Genomic DNA, 21,993 nt, shown 5'->3' with positions numbered 1-21,993 from the left:
TTCCGCACCCTTTGATTGCAGATATGAAAACTCCTGCTTTGGACAGTTTAACTCTCAATAACTTCAGGGCTATGTCACATTTCTCTTCTGAGGTTTCTTCCAGTAGTCAGTAACATTGGCTGGGTTAATTCAAATATTAACTAAACAGGATCCGATAGAATACCTATGTGCCTGAGATACATACCATACTTTCCAGACTAGATTTAGAGTTCAGTGATTAGACCAAATTTAGGCCAATGGTTAGGCAATAAGATAATAATAATAATGGTAAATGTTAAGCGCTTTACTGAATACCAGGCACTGTACTAAGAGTTGAGGTGGATACAAGCAAATCGGGTTGGACACAGTCCCTGTCCCACGTGCAGCTCAGAGTCTCAAACCCCATTTTACAGATGAGGGAACTGAGGGACAGAAAAGTGAAGTGACTTGCTCAAGGTCACACAGCTGACAAGTGGCAGAGTCAGGATTAGAACCCATGACCTTCCAACTCCCAGGCCCATGCTCTATCCAGTTACACTAATAAAGGGAAATAATCAACACGTAAGATATAAACGTATGTGCAAATATATAGTAAGACATATATGCATAAAATAAATTTTACAATCCAGTTCTTTCCCAGCAAACTGGCAAGATAAGAACATTTTTTGTGAAAAATTTCTTTACTAATTATTTGTATGTACAGTATATATACAATTAAAAATAAGACTCATTCACAAGACGTGCAAATACTGTGTACCATGCAGAAGCGGTTTCCTATTGTTTATCGTGTTGGTAATTTTTTAAAATGCAAGCAAACTTTCACTTAATCTTCTCGTCTTGGAAGAAATCTGCTTCATCAAGATAGTCTTGAAGTAGCTGGTATTTCTGCAAATTACATTAACACAAAAGGTTACTTTGCAGAAGGCAGAAAGGAAGTAAAGCCTCCATCTGTGCATTCTTTCTCAGCGCTTAGGTCAGCATTCTGCACACAATACATAACATTACTGCTACTACTCCTACCACTACAGCTCAGTAGGTTTGTGGACTTTCCAAACCAGGGCAGCAGCAATTGCATTTCATACTTGAAGTCAATCCAATCAATCAATCAATGGTATTTACTGAGTGCTTACTATGCGCAGGGGACTGTTCTAAGTGCTTGGGAGAGTACAACACAACAGAATTAGCAGACACGTTCCCTCCCCATAATGAGCTTAAAATCTAGACAGGGAGAGTGAATCAGAGCCTTGGATGCTATAAATTGGGCTCTAATTCAGAAAACATTTTTAGATAAGAAAACACCCAACGTAATCCTAATTTTAAGACTCCTTTCAAAAATATACTGCATTCTGTTACCAGCAGTAGGAGGGAAATAACAGTTTATATCCATTTCCTAGCCTGGCTTACGCGATACAATTTAGGCATTTTATTTACTTGTTATTTTAAACACAACTGTGAAACTGAAACTGGGGTTGACGTATTTCTTTCACTTCCTGATTTTGGGATACCCACCAGAGGGTAGAAATCTACTAATATGTCCTGGAAATCTTCACGCCTTTATGAGCTTTCTTTTTAAAGAAAAAATATCATTTATAATATTAATACCTGTACAGTAACGTTTATCCTTCAGTTGAACTTTCAGCATAGGTATTAAGAGAATGTTTTACTCTTCCCTTCTCCCATCCCCACCATGGTGGTATTATTATTATATCATACACTGTTGCAGGCATTACTTCATTATGCCGTTCTAAAACTATTTCTGCAAGTTTCTTTCTATCACTCTCTAGTGCTTCCTTCGAAATCATTAGACTAGCTTCTAATCAAAGTCTGAGGATCTGAAAGAGAGGAGTGTGTCTGGCTAAGAGTGGATTCCAAAGTATCTAGAAGATGGGGAGGATGTTTGGGATATTTCCAGGCTGATTTGGGTTATTTGTTTCTTTTTTTGGCGTGGGGGAGGGGAGAGAGGAAAGGAGGAGAGGAGCAGAAAGAGGAAATGGAGGTAAAAAAACGGAGAGGAAAAGCTCATTGAAAGAAAGAGAAGGAGCAGAATGCACTTGGATAGGAAGTGGGGAGCTGAGCCCAGAAAAGTGGTATTAGAGACTTGATGGAAACACTTTTGTTGTAGTTGTTTGACTTTGTTTTGATTTTTTTTTTTTTTTTTTTTTTAAGGAGGGACATGAGGAGGAAGCAGAAAGCCAGGAATGAATCTGGTGGTAGAGCAGGATAGCAAAGCCCCTTGATGACAGTTATTGAAGGAAGGCCTGTATGTGATACTCTACAAGAGATGTGCTGTGACCCACAGAGCTTAGCCCTAAGGTTTCATACTGTACTTCATCAATCAATTAATGGTATTTATTGAGCACTTACTGTGTGCAGAGCACTGTACTAAGTGCTCGGAAGAGACACAGTTGGTAGACATGTTGCCTGCTCATAAAGAGCTTACACTTTAGATATGTACAAAGAGATGGATGGTTTTAATCTGTAAATGCAAGAGATTGAGACATTCAAATTCAATCTGGAGTCTTGCATAGAAAGCCCTTGAGCAACATGTTTTATACTGGGAGGGAAGTGGGTAGCCAGGAATGGGAATAAAATGATTTGAGGTTGTCAACTAAAAATACAGAGACTTTCTCAACATATACGATCTTTTTAACGGCAATTATGATGGGAAATCCTTCCCCAAATAACATGAAATAACTGATTCTCCTTTGTAATTAATAGTTTTCTCTATTGTCAGTCAGGGTTTTGGATCACTCCAGCAATCCTGACTTCCTGTTTCGTTCTCCTGACTTGGAGCGTCTTAATTGGCACTAGATACCGCTTCTGGAGAAGATAAACTTTCTTTTCCATTTCACTGTTATCACTTTAACTTTACTCAGTGCCTTGACATTTCTAAAAGTTTGAAGGTGCTTTATCTAACTTTGCTGCTGACAGGTACTCAACAATCCCGTAAGTCAGGGGTGAGAGTGAGCACTTTTTTTTTTTAAACTGGAACTCTGCCACCGGCAGACAGGGTGCAAGGGGTTTAGGGGAATTAGGAGGGGGTGGCGGGCAGGAGTTTGGGAGCTGGGCTTGCCTCGGGCTGAGTCGGAGGGCACGTCCTGCCAGCAAAGAGTAAGGAGTGAAGCCACCACCTTGGCACCTCCAACCTGTTCCCCCTCAGCTCCATGGCACGTCCGGTAAACTGCAGCTCGGGGCCTTGGGGTGGAGTCAAATGCCCATGTCCATGCCCATGAGTTGGGGTACCGCCTCCCCTGGCTGTCCAGGTCCTCATGGCAAAACACTTTTTGTTTGCAGAGAGGCCATTCCAAGCTTTTCCTTTCACTGGAGCCGGTTTACTTTCAGTCCTGCTGGGAGTTCAGTACCAATGTAAATGCAAAAGTTAAAGGGTTGACGGGGTTGTTACCACAACCAAAGGGGGGGGGGGGGGGGTGGCAGAAACTGTTGTTTAGGTAGGAGGGAGCTTACCGTTCTCCCTCCCTGCCTCTTGTTTATATGGAGGAGGGTGAGCAAAGGCAGGCAGAACTGAAAGAAAGAAAGAAAGAAGTCCCCAGGAAGGTGGGATAAGAGGGCTGGGTGGTGGTTTGTGACAGCAAAGGAAGAATAGAGAAAAACCAATAGTAAAGACTCCATGGGGTAGGAACCTGCCTAGGACCTGCCTCTCCATTATTCCCCCTCTTCCCTTTTCTTCCACAGGACTTTTGGAAAGTTTGTTCTCCAAACCTCCTTCTTTTCTTTTCAATACCTTTTCTCTCCCCACCCAATCCAAACCCTCACCCCATGAAGCAACTCTTTAATTTTTTGTGGGTTAAACCTTTACATATGGCAAGTGTCTAAATCTGTTCCAAATCTACGTAGTATTTGTCCTGACTTATAAACTGGAACATAAAGACTTGATTCCAAATCCATGATTTGACCTGTCTTATAAACTGGCACATAAAGACTTGACTTAGGACACTGCACACTTCTTTCCACATCAAATAGGTAAACCTTGGCGGCTCATCAGGGCTCGTGAGGTGCGGGAACATGTCTTGACTTGGAGAATGAAGAGAACGGGACAGATTAGCTAATACAGCTCTGAAATGCCTCATCCCACTCAATCATATTTATTGAGCTCTTACTCTGTGCACAGCACTGTACTAACTGCTTGAGAGAATGAAATGTAACAGAGTTGATAGACACATTCCCTGCCCACAAGGAGCTCACAGTCTAGAAGGGGACACAGATATTACTACAGACAAATAAATTATGGATGCGTGTTGTGGGGCTGAGGGAGGGGTGAATATAAGGAGCAAATAAGGGTGACATAGAAGGGAATAAGAAAAGAGGAAGGCCTCTTGGAGGATTAGCTTTCAATAAGGCTTTGAAGGTGGAGAGAGTAATTATCTGTCAGATATGAAGAGGGAGGGTTCCAGGCCACAGCAGGACTCCAGCCACCGACGGTGATTCCGGGATTTCTGTAGTGTCCAGGGCCTTTAGCTCAAACCCTCACCATATAACGTCCTGGGAAGAAAGAGCCTGGCATCCAAGATGACAGACAGACAACGCTTGCCTCAGTCAAGGTCTCCAGGGCCACTGCTTCCACAATCCCAGATTACATGGAAGGGCTTGGCAGGGGCAGGAGATGGATAGTTTGGAAGTGGCAGAGTTAAATCCTGCAGTATGCAAAGGGAGGGACATGGCAGGGCCAAACCCCAAGGGAGAAAATGAATGCCAATGTGAGGAGCAGCATGGCCCAACAGAAAGAACATGGGGCCTGGGAGACAGAGGACCCGGGTTCTAATCCTGGCTCTGCCACTTGCCTGTTGTGTGACCCTGGGCAAGTCACTTAATTTCTTCTCTGGGTCTCAGTTTCCTCATCTGCAAAATGGGGATTCAATACCTGTTCTCTCTCCCATTTAGACTGTGAGCCGCACGTGAGACAGGGACTGTGTCTAACCTAATTATCTCCCATCTATCCCAGCAAGCAGTTCAGTGCTCGACACAAAGTACGTGCTTAAAAGATATTATCGTCTTCATTATTATCTTTACTATCGTCACATCCAGGGTGGCTCAATGGAAAGAGCCCGGGCTTTGGAGTCAGAGGTCATGGGTTCAAATCCCGGCTCCCCCACTTGTCAGCTGTGTGACTTTAGTTCTCTGAGCCTCAATAACCTCATCTGTAAAATGGGGATTAAGACTGTGAGCCCACTTGGGACAACCTGATCACCTTGTAACCTCCCCAGCGCTTAGAACAGTGTTTTGCATGTAGTAAGCACTTAATAAATGCCATTATTATTATTATTATTATTATTATTATTACTATTATCTGATTCACTGGTTTGGCACTGTGCCGATCCTAACGCTGAGGGCAGCCGAGACCCTTGTTAAGAGATGACAGTGGGGCGAGGGAGTGAGTAGGCGAATGCCTGGGTACACAGAAGAGTGAGAGGTACATGGCGGACAAGACCGCTGGAAGATGGGAAAAATGCGAAAGTACAAGTGGCAGTAGGAGATTTTTTTTTTAACCCCTTTCTGGCTTGCATCTCCTCGTGATCACTTTTCTCGTAAGGCAAATGCCATCTTACCTCCTGGATCCAGCCATTTTCGACGGACTGACTGAAAATTCTTCCCACCGTCTCTTTGACCTGCTCATTCTCGATTTGGTCAGTTTTGGCAATGGAGCAACACTCCTGGTATAAATCGTACTTGAAATGCTTCAGTTGGTGGTAAATCTTAGTCCGCTCAGCACACACACAGCCAACCTTCAAAACCTAAAGTAGACATAAGTACCAGGTTGTTTAATAATAATAATAATAATAATAATAATAATAATAATAGCATTTGTTAAGTGCTTACTATGTGCAAAGCACTGTTCTAAGCGCTGGGGGGGATACAAGGTGATCAGGTTGTCCCACAGTCTTAATCCCCATTTTATAGATGAGGTTACCGAGGCTCAGAGAAGTTAAATGACTTGCCCAAGGTCACACAGCATACATGTGGCGGAGCCAGGATTAGAACCCATGACCTCTGACTCCTAAGCCCATGCTCTTTCCACTGAGCCACGCTGCTTAATGAATCCCTACGTTCTCTATCATGATGCGTTGACCATTTTGTACTAAGTACATTTACTTTGACACTATAATTTAATAGTAAAAATAAAATTATATAACAGATTTCCAGATTCAGCGTGGCTCAGTGGAAAGAGCCCAGGCTTTGGAGTCAGAGGTCATGGGTTCAAATTCCAGCTTGGCCGTCAGCTGTGTGACTTTGGACAAGTCACCTTCTCTGTGCCTCAGTTACCTCATCTGTAAAATGGGGATTAAAACTGTGAGCCCCTCATGGGACAACCTGATCACCTTGTAACCTCCCCAGTGCTTAGAACAGTCCTTTGCACATAGTTAAGCGCTTAACAAATACCATCATTACTATTATTACTGTTTTATTCTACTTACAGTTGATACGCCACTGTTTTTAGCTTTTAATCTTTTTTGCTTATCCTTTCTATTCCTCATATATTACTCTTGGTTAGCTTTACATCTGCTTCTTTTTACGTTTCTCATAAAATTATACAGGAACTGAAGTTAATATTACGATGAGACCCATTTTCACTTGATCGCTCAGAAAATGTCTCAACCTTTTCTTGAATTGATTCTAGGTGTTGGTTTGGGATTTTACATATGCTTTTTGTGAATTAAAGATTTACACTGCATATCAACTTGTGTCTGCCGGTATGTAGGAGTGAAGTTCGTAAATGCAACAGTTACTGAAAGTTACCAAGAATCGACTCTGCATATTCAAACTAGGTCAACTTAACACCTGGCTCTGCCACTTTGCTGTGTGGCCTTGGGCAAGTCACTTGACTTCTCTGTGCCTCAGTTACCTCATCTGTAAAATGGGAATTAAGACTGTGAGCCCTCTCCTGGACAGGGACTGTCTTCAACCCGATTTGCTCGTATCCACTCCACCCCTTAGAACAGTGCTGGGCACACAGTAAATGCATAACAAATATCATAATTCTTCTTCTTAGATAAACTGCATTAACCAATCCTATTACTAGATAAAAGGCTACAAATAACAATATCAATATATAAAAAAAATCAAACCACAATTTACCCATATAAATGTAACAACGACACGCTAACATGGTAGAAAGAACACATTAAAACAGTTAGAGAGGGCTTAGACTAAATTTCCGATGTAATAATTAAAACCCTTCAAGGCCTATCTGCACCTTTGAAATGAGTCCTTCTAGTACTGAAAGAAATGAATGACCCATTTAGTTGGCAACTTTCTAGAATATAAAAGGCCAAAAAAGATGCGTGTAAATTGACCAGTGAACAGAGGCAGAATCTGAACTGCAGCAGTGACCTCTTCCTTAGAAAAAAAAGTAACTTAATACTCTTTCAACTCACAGCACTGTTAATGACCCTATAAATTTGGTCTGACGTCCCGTACTTTCAATTCCATTAAGAGTTTAAAAAAAATTATTCCTATGCAGGAGGCTTATTATAACTACACATTCCATTTCCACTAGTCGCTAGAATCAAAATTAATTTGGGGATTTAAAGATTTAAAATCAATAAGGTACAAAGAAATCTTGTTTCATTCTTTTCTTTTCTTTAAGGTTAAACAAAATTTTAAAGTACTCTTAAAATGTGTCTATTACACACCGAGAAACTGCATTTTTGAGCAGAGTGAGTGAATTGCAAAATGACAAATGTGGAAATAGAGAAAAACGTTAATAAATTCTGATCACTTTTTTTTCTATAGCCCAGATGTCTTAATCTATCAGTGGTATTTATTGAGTGTTTACTATGTGAAGAGCACTACACTATGCACTTGGGAGAGTACAATACAGCGGATTAGCAGACATGCTCCCTGCCCTTAATGAGCTTAAAAATGCACTGAGCAGGCTCAGAAGTGTTTATGAAATAAGCTAGGTCATATTAGCAAGTAACAACTAGTCTCCCAAGGATTTGTAGGATGGTTGAGGGACAAGACTGAGTTTTTTATTTCTGCTTTCTGTTCCCAATGCCCACTGAATGCCCACAACATTCTAACTATGAAGAACCTTAAATCACTTTGGGAACAAAGATTACCTCCAGTTATAGCCTGGAGATGTTGAAGCAACTGTGTGAGATGTTTCTGAAATACCAGAGCCTGAGGTAGGTAGCTATGACTTTTGGGCTTGCCCTCATTTAGCATAATGAATTAGTAGCTTGCTAAATCAGTCACTGAAATTAGCACTGGATCGCAGGCCGGAAAAAAATAAAAATGTTAATAAAAATGGATACTGCAACTGATGTGATGATGATTATTTTCTTTGGATTGCTGATTCATTCATTCAATCGTATTTATTGAGCGCTTACTGTGTGCAGAGCACTGTACTAAACGCTTGGGAAGTACAAGTTGGCAACATATAGAGACGGTCCCTACCCAACAGCGGGCTCACGGTCTAGAAGATAAATCTGATAATAAATCTGCTGATACATCTGTCGTTATCTTTCTGATACTAAGAGTTGTGGGAAGACTGGGAAATCAGTTTGTAGACTTGAAAATTATCCTGAAAATATCATGCCCATAAGGCTCTGCTACATGACATCTTCAGAAAGAGAACAATTTATTCCTCATCCCATAGGATATACAAAATTTTAAAAGATCGCATTTCTTTTCTCTTTTCTAGCAGATGCCTCTTAAAGTCCCAGACCCAGGGCACTTCAGAACCTAATGTTCTGTGTGGCCAATCAAATTAAGCAGTCTCACAATATTCCTCTTTTAATATTGTTTAAATGTGTTCGCCTTGAAATGTTAGCGACTGAATAAAAGAGTACCTGGGTGTCATGTAACATGAAGTCATCTGTTTCCAAAGTTCTGCTGTTATAGAGCTTTCCGGATAAATTCACCGCAAATTTACAGTATCGATGGAGTCCACAGGCTTGGCAGGATGCCTCCTTGGGATTTGTCAAAGTGACCCTCACCACAGGGTAACTCTCCACCCGCTCCTGAAAACAGTTCCAACCCAGTTAGATGGAAGGAGGAGCGAATTCAAGTCACCTACAGTCACGGCCAACTCAGGCCAACCTTGCAATTCGCTTTCCGTAGCACAGCACTCTTTCTGATCTGTGACGTCACACGGAAAACAGAAAACTCAATTTCAGTCCCCGGGTATAACCACCTCTCCAGGGCTGCCAGAACTATTAGCCAACGACTCCTCTCCTGGACCTGAAGGGTAAATTGGGAAGGAAGAGGCCTGAGAAAGCCACAGACTAGATCATCTCCCTCTGGACAGTCTGGAATCCTGAGTTCTCTACGAGAACTTATATCAATTTGTGTGGAAATTCGTCCTTGGGGGAATCCAAGAAAAAAAAATCACAGGTTGCTCAGACTCATTTGGGGAAATGAGTCACTCTTGCAACACTCTGGCTCAATCCACCAGTGGTATTTATTGAGCGCTTACTGGGTACGGAGCGCTTGGGAGAGTAGATGCCAGACCTCAAGTAGCTTACAGACAAGGGGGCTCAGAATGTCAATCGCTCAAACAGTAGTCCAAGGACAGCTACTGAAGGCCTTCCCAGGCCACTACATACCAAGGAGAATCAGAGTGTCTCTTTCACCTTGTCCTATTTCTTTGTCTCGCCACAGGTCCCTCAGCCTCATTCATTTAAGAGCCAACTTGCTAAGGACCTAGAATGAGAACCCAGAAAAGCCCCTCATCACTGCAGCTGCAACTGTAAGCTCACTGTGGGCAGGAAATGTACTGTATTCTTGGACTGATAGCGGGGTGGCTTGGTGGATAGATCATGGGGCCTGGGAGTCAGAAGGTCATGGGTTCTAATCCCGGCTTCGCCACAAGTCTGCTGTGTGGCCTTTGGTAAGTCACTTCACTTCCCTGGGCCTCAGTTACCTCATCTGTAAAATGGGGCTTAAGAGCATGAGCCCTAGGTGGGACAGGGACTGTAAACAACCCGATTACCTTGTATCTACCCCAGCACTTAGCACATAGTAAGCACTCAGTGGAATGAGCCCGGGCTTGGGAGTCAGAGATCATGGGTTCTAATCCCGGCTCCACCACTTGTCAGCTGTGTGACTTTGGGCAAGTCACTTCACTTCTCTGGGCCACAGTTCCCTCACCTGGAAAATGGGGATTAAGACTATGAGCCCCACATGGGACAACCTGATCATCTTGTATCCCCCCAGAGCTTAGAGCAGTGCTTTGCACATAGTAAACACTTAACAAATACCATTATTAATATTATTATAAACTAAAGGACACGACTAGAAGGCTTTGAAAGGAAATGAGCTTGTTGTGAGCAGGAATGTGTTTGTTATATTGTACTCTCCCAAGCATTTTGTACAGTGCTTTGCACACAATAAGTGCTCAATAAATACAATTGAATGAATGAATGAAAGGAGCCCTTTAAAGCCTCCCCTGGGGACAGGTTACATGACCTTAGTCTATTTCTTCCAAAGAAGAGAAGACTAAGGGACAACTTAATAGCAATCTTCAGGAACATGAAGGCTTTTTATGGGGAGGATGCAGACTGGTCCTCTATGTTCACAGAGGACTAGAAAGAGAAAACAATCCTTTAAATTGAAGGATGGGAGATTTTTGGATGGGCAAAACTGGCCTCTTGGTAAAACCCTCAGATAAGGCTATCAAGGCAGTCTTCATTCCCGACAACTCTCTGAGAAAGGAATATATAACCACCACTCCTTGATTTGAATCAATCAATCAATCAATCATATTTATTGAGTGCTTACCATGTGCATTGTACTTGGGAGAGGACAATGTAAGAGTTAGTAGACAAACCCCCTGCCCACAGTGAGCTTACAGTCTAGAAGGGGAGAAAGACATTAATATAAATAAATTACAGGTATGTACACAAGTGCTGTGGGCTCGGGGAAGGGAACAATGGGTGCAAAAGTGTGACACAGAAGGGAGCAGGAGAAGAGGAAATGCGGGCTTAGTTGGGGAAGGCCTCTTGGAGGAGATGTGGTTTTAATAAGGCTGAGCTGAAGAGTTGTTCTGCCACGTGGAAGTAGAAGATTGGCCTAAATGGCCTCCAATTCTATTATTTCATGACATTCTGGTCTAGGGAAATTTGGTGAAATTGGAAATCATCAGCGAGTACCCCAACCTGATGAACAAGCAAATAAGATCAGTGGGAATAAATCAGGAGAATTCAACTGTTGAGTGGTGGGAGGAGATGTAGAAAGAGATGAATGGTGGAAGGAGAAAGGAATCCAGTACTTCACAGTACTTTTCTTAGAAATGCCTCAAGGCATTTGAGAGTAGCTTTGGAAGATAAACTATATTTCTATTTCAATATTTGCACACTCATGAAAGATAAACTGGATACCTTATATCGTGCTGTCCAGCGACTCCTGGAAATTAAGTTTTCTAGACGAGGTTGAACAAATCGGTCATCCAAATAATGAAGAGATGTTAACATATCTTGTGCGTACTTCTTTTGCCTTGCTCCATCTGTTTACCAAACAGGGAAAATAAAAAATCATCTTCCTGCCACCAAAATATGTAACAAACTTTTTATTCCAGAGGATCTCAAGGAATCACATTCCAATGTTTTTAGAACGGTTTCATCATCAATCGTATTTATTGAGCGCTTACTGTGTGCAGAGCACTGTCCTAAGCGCTTGTTTCATAACCAATTAGAGAAAACAGCAATGTGGCCGCAGCATGGCCCAGTGAATAGATATGGACTTGGGAGTCAGAAAGACCTGGGTTCTAATTCCGGCACTACCGCTTGTCTGCTGTGTGATCTTGGGCAAGTCACTTCATTTCTCTGGGCCTCAGTTACCTCATCTATAAAATGGGGATTAAGACCATGAGCCCCCCTGTGGGCCGCGGACTGTGTCCAACTTGATTAGTTTGTATCTACGCGCAGTAAGTGCTTAACATATACCACTAAAAAACAACAAAAAGAAAAAATGAAAAAGTGTCTGAGGGAATAAAATCAAACTTTCTGAGCAAGAAAAAATTATTTAGTTCCCAGGAAAGAGCAGAAACCAGAGGGCTAAGGATCGGATTGGAAAGTGGGTCCTTGGCTGCTGTTGGTTCTGGCGGGGTGTGGTTGGCCTGAGGAAGTTCAGGAAGTTCTCTTAGACAGCTGCTCTCTGTCTTGAACAACCCCATGGAGCACAAGGAACTGAGCAACTGCACACTTAGCAAGAGAGGGGATGACTGAAAAGCGGAAAATGGATAAACCACAATCTCGTAAAAAAAATAGCACAGCAGCAAAACTGTTCAGAGAGGGGATACTGTAGTCTTTGACGACCCCACACAATTTCAATTATTGTCTTTTTCCCATGGCCAGCAATGAAATGCGCCGCTGCCGGATACTATTTCACTCACCATATAATGTGCTCAGAAAAGCGCTATCCAAAGCGTTGATGAGGAAAGCCTTCACCACTCTTTGGAAATGTACGAAGTGGTCATTGAAGGACACTGGAAAGTACATTAAAAATAATAACAGAAGTAAATATTCTGAATTTCCAATGGGTTTTTTTCTCCTTTTTCTCTAAAAATAAATATTACCCATTAAAACCATCCCATCCCATGAAAAAGGGACATTGTTATTTTTCCATATCCTACTCCCCAAATAATATTGGGGGAAATAAAAGTTAACAGAGCTTTAAAAAACAAGTGCCCAAAATGATCAGGATTGACATTTTTTTCCAATCTGGCCTTTCCCTAAGAAAATACAAGCTGTACAATGCAGTCTACTCTCAATCACTCGTGGATACCACGAGTAGGTAAAAATCTATTCATTTCAAGCATTTAATTGTTCCACTCCCTGGGAAAGTGGCCATTTCCCAGGCTGAATTAATGGTTCATCAGCTAATCAGAAATACAATTCAAATACACGTGAACACTTACAATGTGGAATATGATGTTTCAGAAATCGAGATTCTGATGAAGTCAATGTTTTCTGGAGCTCGTTTACCTCCTCAGCATCAGTTACCTCGTCTTCAACTATAAAATCATCCAAACTATTTTCATCTTCATCCTCCTCCTCTGAGTCACTGTTTCCTACTGTTATAGAGGGCGAGGGGCAGGATTCTTCCTTAGGTTCCTAATTAAGTCAGAACATGTCCTTCATTAGGCTGTGTCTTAAAAATGTGGCCAGAAGAAATAAGGCAAAGACGAACGGCTACGCAAATGATGAAGTTTGCGTCAAGAAACAAGAAGTCGCTTCAAGTTTAAAGGCAAAATTTAAAGAGCACTGCTTTGGCTAAACAGCTAACCTTCAAATCAAGAGGAAGGTCTGAGCCCAGTTCAGTGACAAGGCTAATGAAAGAAAATTGCTAAACGAACATGAAAGGTTTAGTAAGACCGAGACTGACAAGCAATCTTTCATTATAAAAACAAAAGTGTCTGTTGGACAAGTAAAAAGTTAGAATAAGCACAACCCTGAAGATAATAAATGACGACAAGACCCTAAATGTGGAAAAAAAAAACGCAAAATAAAACACCCATTAGGCTGTTGTTCTAACTCTCCAACAGATATTATTTGAATTATAAATGAAATAAAATAAATAAACAAATAAATAAATACAGTAAATGAATTCATTCATTCATTCAATCGCATTTATTGAGCGCTTACTGTGTGCAGAGCACTGTAATAAGTGCTTGGGAAGTACAAGGTGGCAACATATAGAGACAGTCCCTACTCAACAGTGGGCTCACAGTCTAGAAGGGGGGAGACAGAGAACAAAACCAAACATACTAACAAAATAAAATAAATAGAATAGATATGTACAAGTAAAATAAATAAATAAATAATATGTACAAACAAACAAAAATATGCCAGCAGAGATGCCCACTTTTCACTTTGAGAAAGGGGCGAAGAAAGGGCAGGAATTTTAGGGCGGTAAGGCTTGGGAGAGGGCAGGCTTCCAAGGGCAAATGGGCCAGAAGGCCGCCTTTTTGGGTCATTTCAGCCCTGAATGGAAACCTTCAGGCCTGGTCAGAGAGCTGGGGTGAGCAAAGTCAGGAGTCCAGCTCGTACAGCTGTTGGGATTATCGCCCCCGGAGACCCGGCAGAGCAGGTACCTGCGCCAACAAGTTAAATTTAGTTTTTGAAATACTCTACCTCCAAAGCTCCATCACTGGCTCTTCGGCGAGATCGTTGCTCTGAGAGCTCTTTCAGTTTCTCCAGCTTGTCCCATTTCCGAGGGGCCGTGTCCGTTTCTGAGGTAGGCCGATCCGGATCAACCTCTGAGCATTCGTCGTCATCTATTACGCGTCGTTTGGCAAATATCTTTCTAACTAAGATCTCACTGCCATCACTGTCGCTCTCTTCGGTGTCATAGATCACCGAGGATGACATTTTTCGCTTCCCTAGGGTGATGTGCTCATCTTCGACGTCCTCCTCCGTCTGGGGGTCGGGCTGGCCGAGAACATCTTGTGGTGGAACATTTTCGGTATCCACTGCGATATCGCTCTCAGCTACACTGTCCTCTTTCCCTTCCCTGGGAGGCAGAGGGCCGCCACTCTCCGTTACACCGTCATCTTTGTTTTCTTTCTCATCGACGGCCTTAGTCGTCAAATCTTGCTCTTCATCCGCGTTGGGTTCGTCTTCGCTATCGAGTGGTTCGACACTGAACGGTTCTTCGTCGCTTGTGAGTTCTTCATCGCTATCAAGTAGCTGTGAGATGCTATTTCTCTTCGTCCGCCTCCAGTCAACTCGAGATTTTACAGCAGGCTCTTGAATCTTGGAATTGTTCCTTGTTTCATACGCTCTAATGAGTTCCATCTTCCTTTAAGCTTTTATGAAAAGAAGGGAGTTGTTAACCGTAGCCAATATGACAAGTTATACAGTATGCTTATGAAAATTAGGGGTTACCTGGTAGCTCCTGGCTGATCAGAATATCTTAAACTACCTTTTGACTCAGAGGAACTATAAAATCCTGGAAATTATTTAGCCACAAAACAGGGAAAGAAAAGGTAATGGTTTAATAAAATTACAGGGTTCCCCCACCTCATTTAAAATAGCAGTTCTAATGAATGCTTATGAGGTGAGGCCATCAAGAAATTTCAGAGAGGATGGCAAAAAATCCCTTCCATTATTCCACTTAAGCAGGAGAACTTCACATTCAGGTGACAGGAATAGGCTACCAATTAAATGGCCAACATCTGGGAACGTTTCAAATTTTTTTGTTCTTCCTCCTATCTGGAACTTATTTTACTGCCTGTCTCTCCTGCTAGATTGTAAATTCCCTGAGGGCAGAGATCAGGCATAAGACTTCTAGTGTACTTTCCTAAGTGAGAAGCAGCGTGGCCTAGTGGGCAGAGCTTGGGAGTCCGAAGGACCTGGGTTCTAATCCCAGCACCACCACTTATCCGCTGTGTGACCTTGGACAAGTCACTTAAATCTCTCTGTAAATCTGTAAAATGGGGGTGAAGACTGTGAGTCCCAACTGTGCCCAACCTGATTAGCTGGTATCTACCCCAGCACTTAATATAGTGGCTGGCTCACAGTAAGCTCTTAACAAATACAATAAAAAAGTGGTTATTACCGGTCCACAGTAAGTGATCCATAAATACTACCGACGGATTAATCACCAAACACCTATTCAATGCACTTTCTATGGCTGACAATTAAAGTCAAACACTTGCTGCAAACCCTGTGGCTCAAAGGAGTGATTTTTAGCGGGGCCCATTTTCTCTGGCAAGCGTGGGAGCAGTGAGAAAGAGGGGACATAACACAAGAGTGGGGCAAAAAGCAACAGACCAGGAGATGGGTGAGATTATTAAAATGGGGAAGCCCCAGAAAGACAAAGCCGTGACTCAGGCGGATAATCGTGAATCATTTCTTGCCTGCTGCGTGTATGTTCCATTTCTTGAAATCAGAATTTTTTAACCTTCATCACCCTGAAGGGTAAAGAACATATACAGAAGAAGTATCTGAATTTATGTGCTTTCCGGAAACAGAATATTGATTTATTGGGTGTTCACTAGGTGCGATGCACTGGGGAAATGACATTTATTAGGCATCCGCTAGATGCAATGCACTGTACCCAGCACTTAGAACAGTGCTTCGCACATAGTAAGTGCTTAATAAATGCCACCATCATTATTATTATTATTACTAGGCACGTGGGAAAGCGCACCTGAAGCCTGCGATATGTTCTCTCTGCTAAGGCGCTTATATTGAATAGAACTTTTGTATTATCAATCAGTCGGTGATATTTATTGAATGCTGCGTCCAGACCACTTTCACTAAGCACTTGGGAGAGTAAAATGCAGTCGGGAAACACGATCCCTGCCTACAAAGTTTATTGGTATGTTTCTGAATTTTATAGACCTAATAACACTTGTGTACACCTGTTCACATCTACCTGTTTGAGAATTCCCGGGGGCTTAATACAGTGCTCTGTACAGGGCAGGAATGGATCTGTTATACTGTCTTCTCCCTAGTGCTTAGTACAGTGCTCTGCAGCACTTAGTACAGTGCTCTCCTCAGAATCAGTGCTCGATAAATATAACTGATTAACATTCTTGTTGCTTTTTGATAATGCCACACCCACGGTCTGGTGCTGGCCTGCATCATCAATCATTCAATCGTATTTATTGAGCGCTTACTGTGTGCAGAGCACTGTACTAAGTGCTTGGGAAGTACAAATTGGCAACATATAGAGACAGTCCCTACCCAACAGTGGGCTGCATATGAGAAGCAGTGCGGAACAGTGGATAGCGCATGGACCTGAGAGTCGGAAGGTCATGGGTTCTAATCCTGGCGCTGCCACTTGTCTGCTGTGTGATCTTGTGCAAGTCACTTCACTTCTCTGGGTCTCAGTTCCCTCATCTGCAAAATGGGGACTGAGACTGCGAGCCCCACAGGGGACACGAACTGTGTCCAACCGGATTTGCTTGTATCCACCCCGGTGCTTAGTACAGTGCCTGGCGCATAGTAAGTGCTTAAGAAATACCATTATTATTATGATGATGATAATATGACCTAGGCAGGCTAGCTAAAGCATGGAAGGGGGAGATTTGTGGCTGAGGGCTCCTCCTAAGCCTCGGCTGATGATGATTATGATGATCATGATGGCATTTGTTAAGCGCTTACTATGTGCGAAGCACTGTTCTAAGTGCTCGGGGGGGGGGGACACAAGGTGATCAGGTCATCCCACGTGGGGCTCACAGTCTTCATCCCCATTTTTTACAGATGAGGAAACTGGGGCACAGGGAAGTGGAGTGACTTGCCCAAGGTCACACAGCTGACAAGTGGCAGAGTCGGCATTAGAACCCATGACCTCTGGCTCCCAAGCCCGGGCTCTCTCCACTGAGTCCCGAAGGGGTTGCCATGGCTACCGGGGGCGGCTTTAAGAGATTTCCAGGTGACCCCCCCCCCCGCCCAACACACACATTCAAGTCCCTCCCGCTTCAGGGGAGCTGCCCCCAGCAACAGGCGTGGCTCGGTGGAAAGAACCCGGGCTTTGGAGTCATAGGTGATGGGTTCGAATCCCAGCTCCGCCACATGTCTGCTGTGTGACCTTGGGCAAGTCACTTGACTTCTCTGAGCCTCAGTTCCCTCATCTGTCAAATGGGGATGAGGACAGTGAGCCCCACGTGGGACAACCTGATCACCTTGTATCCCCCCAGTGCTTAGAACAGTGCTCTTCGCATAGTAAGCACTTAAAAGATGCCATTATTATTATTATTATTATTATTATTATTATTATTATTACTCCTGCCAGTCTCAAGCACGGCAACCGGCAGATGCTGCTGCTGCTGTTGGCAGATCTGTGAGAATCACCCTGGGGGAACTGTCCGGGCTCAGGGCTCTACGGGATCAATTTTTCCATCTTATCTTGGCCTACTACCCTCATCCACCCCCTTTCACCGTACCCCAAGAAATCCACCTTATTTTATTCATTAATTGCCTTTAGAAATCCATCGTCCGAATCGACTCTGCCCACCAAACCCGACCTGTGTGCGGTGTGGCAGGAGAACACCCCCCGACTTCCCTCCAGATTGCGTGAACATGAAGGCGCAGCGATCGATTTGAAACCACCCAAAGGGGTGCAAGACTGTGTGGAGTCAATAAATACGATTGAATGAATGAATGAATTTATTACTCTATTTTATTTGTACATATTTATTCTAATTATTTTATTTTGTTAATACGTTTTGTTTTGTTCTCTGTCACCCCCTTCTAGACTGTGAGCCCACTGTTGGGTAGGGACCGTCTCTAGATGTTGCCAGTTTGGACTTCCCAAGCGCTTGGTACAGTGCTCTGCACACGGTAAGCGCTCAATAAATACGATTGAATCATCATCATCATCAATCGTATTTATTGAGCGCTTACTATGTGCAGGGCACTGTACTAAGCACTTGGGAAGTACAAATTGGCAACATATAGAGACAGTCCCTACCCAACAGTGGGCTCACAGTCTAAAAGGGGATTGAATGAAATGAATAGGGACCGTCTCTATGTGTTGCCAACTTGGACTTCCCAAGCGCTTGGTACAGTGCTCTGCACACAGTAAGCGCTCAATAAGTACGATTGAATTGAATGAATGAATGAATGTGGAGTGGGTGGGCTTTGGTAAGTCTCCGGATTAATTCCCCTGGGAGAGATGCCCGTTTGTGAATCATTAAGTGGAGCGATTCACCTGCCCGGAGGTTGGCGAGGAAGAATTAACATTCGGGGTCACTAGGCCCCGCCGCAGTACGACGGGAGTCAAGAAAGCTGGATTTTAATCCTGGCTCGGCCGGTTCATTCATTCAAACATATTTATTGAGCGCTTACTGTGTGCAGAGCACTAGACCGAGCGCTTGGGAAGTCCAAGTCGGCGACATATAGAGACGGTCCCTACCCAACAATGGGTTCACGGTCTAGATGGGGGAGACGGACAACAAAACATGTGGATGGGTGTCAAAATCGATAGACTTATAGCTATCGTTAACAAAATAAATAGCATCAAAATAAAGAGAATTATAAATCTAGGCGCACCATTAATAAAATGAATAGGATAATAAATATGTACAAATATACACAAGTGCTTTGGGGCGGGGAAGGGGGAAGAGCAGAGGGAGTCGGGGCGATGGGGAGGGGAGGAGGAGCAGAGGAAATCCCGGCTCCGCCACTTGTCAGCTGGGTGACTTTGGACAAGTCACTTCACTTCTCGGTGCCTCAGTTACCTCATCTGTAAAATGGGGATGAAGGCTGTGAGCTCCACGTGGGACAACCTGATTACCTTGCATCTACTGGTGTGGCTCAATGGAAAGAGCCTGGGCTTTGGAGTCAAGGGTCATGAGTTCAATTCCCAGCTCTGCCAATTGTCAGCTGGGTGACTTTGGGCAAGTCACTTCACTTCTCTGTGCCTCAGTTACCTCATCTGTATAATGGGGATGAAGACCGTGAGCTCCACGTGGGACAACCTAATTCCTTGCATCTACCGGCGTGGCTCAATGGAAAGAGCCTGGGCTTTGGAGTCAAAGGTCATGAGTTCAAATCCCGGCTCCGCCACTTGTCAGCTGGGTGACTTTGGGCAAGTCACTTCACTTCTCTGTGCCTCAGTTACCTCATCTGTAAAATGGGGATGAAGGCTGCGAGCTCCACGTGGGACAACCTGATTATAATGCATCTACTGGCCTGGCTCAATGGAAAGAGCCTGGGCTTTGGAGGCAAGGGTCATGAGTTCAAATCCCAGCTCTGCCAATTGTCAGCTGGGTGACTTTGGGCAAGTCACTTAACTTCTCCCCAGTGCATCAACTAATAATAATGCCATTATTATTATTCTCTGTGCCTCAGTTACCTCATCTGTATAATGGGGATGAAGACTGTGAGCCCCCCGTGGGACAACTTGATCACCTTGCTACCTCCCCAGCAATTAGAACAGTGCTTTGCACATAGTAAGCGCTTAATAAATGCCATCATTATTATTATTATGACCCCAGCGCTTAGAACAGTGGTTGGCACATAGTAAGCGCTTAACAAACACCATCATTATTAGTACCAACAACCGCGGTCATTCGAAAACGGAACCCAAACCGAAAGCATCACCGGGCCTTCTCTGTGCCCTCCGCCGCCCGCTCCCCCTCCAGCCCCGAGCCCGACTTCAACAGCTGGGGAAAGCCCGGAGGGCGGCGTGGAGGCGGTGGGCAGGGTCGCCCCCTGGTGGGAGCCGGGGCCCGGGGCGCCCCCTGGTGGTTGTGCAGGGGACTGTCCTCCTTCTAGACTGTGAGCACCTTGTTGGGTAGGGACCGTCTCCATTCATTCATTCAATCCTATTTATTGAGCGCTTACTGTGTGCAGAGCACTGTACTAAGCGCTTGGGAAGTACAAGTCAGCAGCATATAGAGACGGTCCCTACCCAACACCGAGCTCACAGTCTACCTCCTTCCCTGCCCCACAGCACCTGTATATATGTTTGTACGTATTTATTACTCCATTTATTTATTCATTTTACTTGTACATATCTATTCTATTTATTTTATTTTGCGAATATGTTTTGTTTCGTTCTCTGTCTCCCCCTTCTAGACTGTGAGCCCGCTGTTGGGTAGGGACTGTCTCTATAGGTTGCCGACTTGTACTTCCCAAGTGCTTAGTACAGTGCTCTGCACACAGGAAGCGCTCAATAAATACGATTGATTCATTGATTGATAAAAGGGGGAGACGGACGATACAAAATATATTAACAAAACGAAATAGAATAGTAAATATGTGCAAGCAAAATAAATAGAGTGATAATCTGTACAAACATCTATACAGGTGCTGTGGGGAGGGGAAGGAGGTAGGGCGGGGGGGGTGGGGAGGGGGCTCAGTCTGCCAACTTGTACTTCCCAAGCGCTTAGTACAGTGCTCTGCACACAGTAAGCGCTCAATAAATATGATTGAATGAATGAATCTTCTAGACTGTGAGCCCATTGTTGGGTAGGGACCGTCTCTATATGTTGCCAACTTGTACTTCCCAAGCGCTTAGTACAGTGCTCTGCACACAGGAAGCGCTCAATAAATACGATTGAATGAATGAATCTTCTAGACTGTGAGCCCACTGTTGGGTAGGGACCATCTCTATATGTTGCCAACTTGTACTTCCCAAGCGCTTAGTACAGTGCTCTGCACACAGGAAGCGCTCAATAAATATGATTGAATGAATGAATGAATGAGCAAGAGGTCGGGGCGCCCCCTGGTGGCTGCGCAGGGGAATGCGAGGGAGCAAGGGGTCAGGGCGCCCCCTGGTGGTTGCGCGGGAGAATACGAGGGAGTGGGGGGGTCGCGGTGCCCCCTGGTGGTTGCGCAGGAGAATGCGAGAGAGTGGGGGGGGGTCGCGGCGTCCCCTGGTGGCTGCGCAGGGGAATGCGAGGGAGGGGGGTTGGGGCTCCCCCTGGTGGCTGCGCAGGGGACTACAAGGGAGCGAAGGGTCGCGGCGCCCCCTGGTGGCTGTGCAGGGGAATGCGAGGGGGCGAGGGGTCGCGGCGCCCCCTGGTGGCTGTGCAGGGGAATGCGAGGGGGCGAGGGGTCGCGGCGCCCCCTGGTGGCTGTGCAGGGGAATGCGAGGGGGCGAGGGGTCGCGGCGCCCCCTGGTGGCTGCGCAGGGGAATGCGGGCGGGCAGCGGAGGGAACGCGGCGGAGCGGGTGTTTTCTGGCCTGCCGAGCCCGGCCCCTTCGCCGCTGTCCGTCCCCGCCGTCCGGGCCGGACACGAGGCGGGCAAGCGGGAGCGGGATCCCCCGCTTGCTTACATTTCCAGCCGCCGTCCCGCAGGGCGCCCGCTTCCGGCCGGGCGCGTAAGGCCCGCCCCCATAGCGGAAGTCCCCGTTCCCCGAACGGAAGTCCCAGATCCCCGACCGGAAGTCCCGCTTCCCCGACCGGAAGTCCCGCGTCGTCGTCCCCCCCCGCTTCCCCGGCCGGAAGTCCGGCTTCCCCGACCGGAAGTCCCCCTTCCCCGACCGGAAGTCCGCCCGGCTCTCCCTCCCCACGGGGCTCATTCATTCATTCATTCATTCATTCAATCGTATTTATTGAGCGCTTCCTGTGCGCAGAGCACTGGACTAAACGCTT

The 21,993-nt window shown here is 44.8% G+C and overlaps 1 protein-coding gene across 2 annotated transcripts; it reads right to left on the bottom strand.

Moving 5' to 3' along the window:
- Window positions 1-447: 447 nt before the first annotated feature.
- CCDC82 (coiled-coil domain containing 82) lies at window positions 448-21,746 on the bottom strand. 2 transcript variants are annotated; one of them, XM_038762031.1, is made up of 8 exons: window positions 21,675-21,746; window positions 14,073-14,746; window positions 12,857-13,052; window positions 12,332-12,424; window positions 11,319-11,443; window positions 8,790-8,960; window positions 5,544-5,729; window positions 448-864 (listed from the first exon to the last, which is right to left on the bottom strand). In XM_038762031.1, the coding sequence occupies exons 2-8, from the start codon at window positions 14,733-14,735 to the stop codon at window positions 799-801; spliced, it is 1,500 nt and encodes a 499-aa protein (XP_038617959.1). In that variant the 5' UTR covers window positions 14,736-14,746; window positions 21,675-21,746; the 3' UTR covers window positions 448-798. The 2 variants fall into 2 exon arrangements, with proteins under 2 accessions (XP_038617959.1, XP_038617960.1); XM_038762032.1 differs by lacking the exon at window positions 12,332-12,424.
- Between the last annotated feature and the right edge of the window lie 247 nt (window positions 21,747-21,993).

Source organism: Tachyglossus aculeatus, chromosome 20 (genome assembly GCF_015852505.1).
Source record: "Tachyglossus aculeatus isolate mTacAcu1 chromosome 20, mTacAcu1.pri, whole genome shotgun sequence".
NCBI classification, from domain to species: domain Eukaryota; kingdom Metazoa; phylum Chordata; class Mammalia; order Monotremata; family Tachyglossidae; genus Tachyglossus; species Tachyglossus aculeatus.
This window is presented reverse-complemented; position numbering and strand designations above follow the sequence as displayed.

What these genes read in the sequence shown, in the direction of transcription:
- CCDC82 (XM_038762031.1), bottom strand. Translation starts at nt 14,735, where the DNA reads ATGGAACTCATTAGAGCGTATGAAACAAGGAACAATTCCAAGATTCAA. An exon ending in CCAGTGATGGAGCTTTGGAG is followed by an intron (nt 13,053 to 14,072) that starts GTAGAGTATTTC and finishes TGACTTAATTAG; the next exon opens with GAACCTAAGGAAGAATCCTG. An exon ending in AAAATGGCTGGATCCAGGAG is followed by an intron (nt 865 to 5,543) that starts GTAAGATGGCAT and finishes TGTAATTTGCAG; the next exon opens with AAATACCAGCTACTTCAAGA.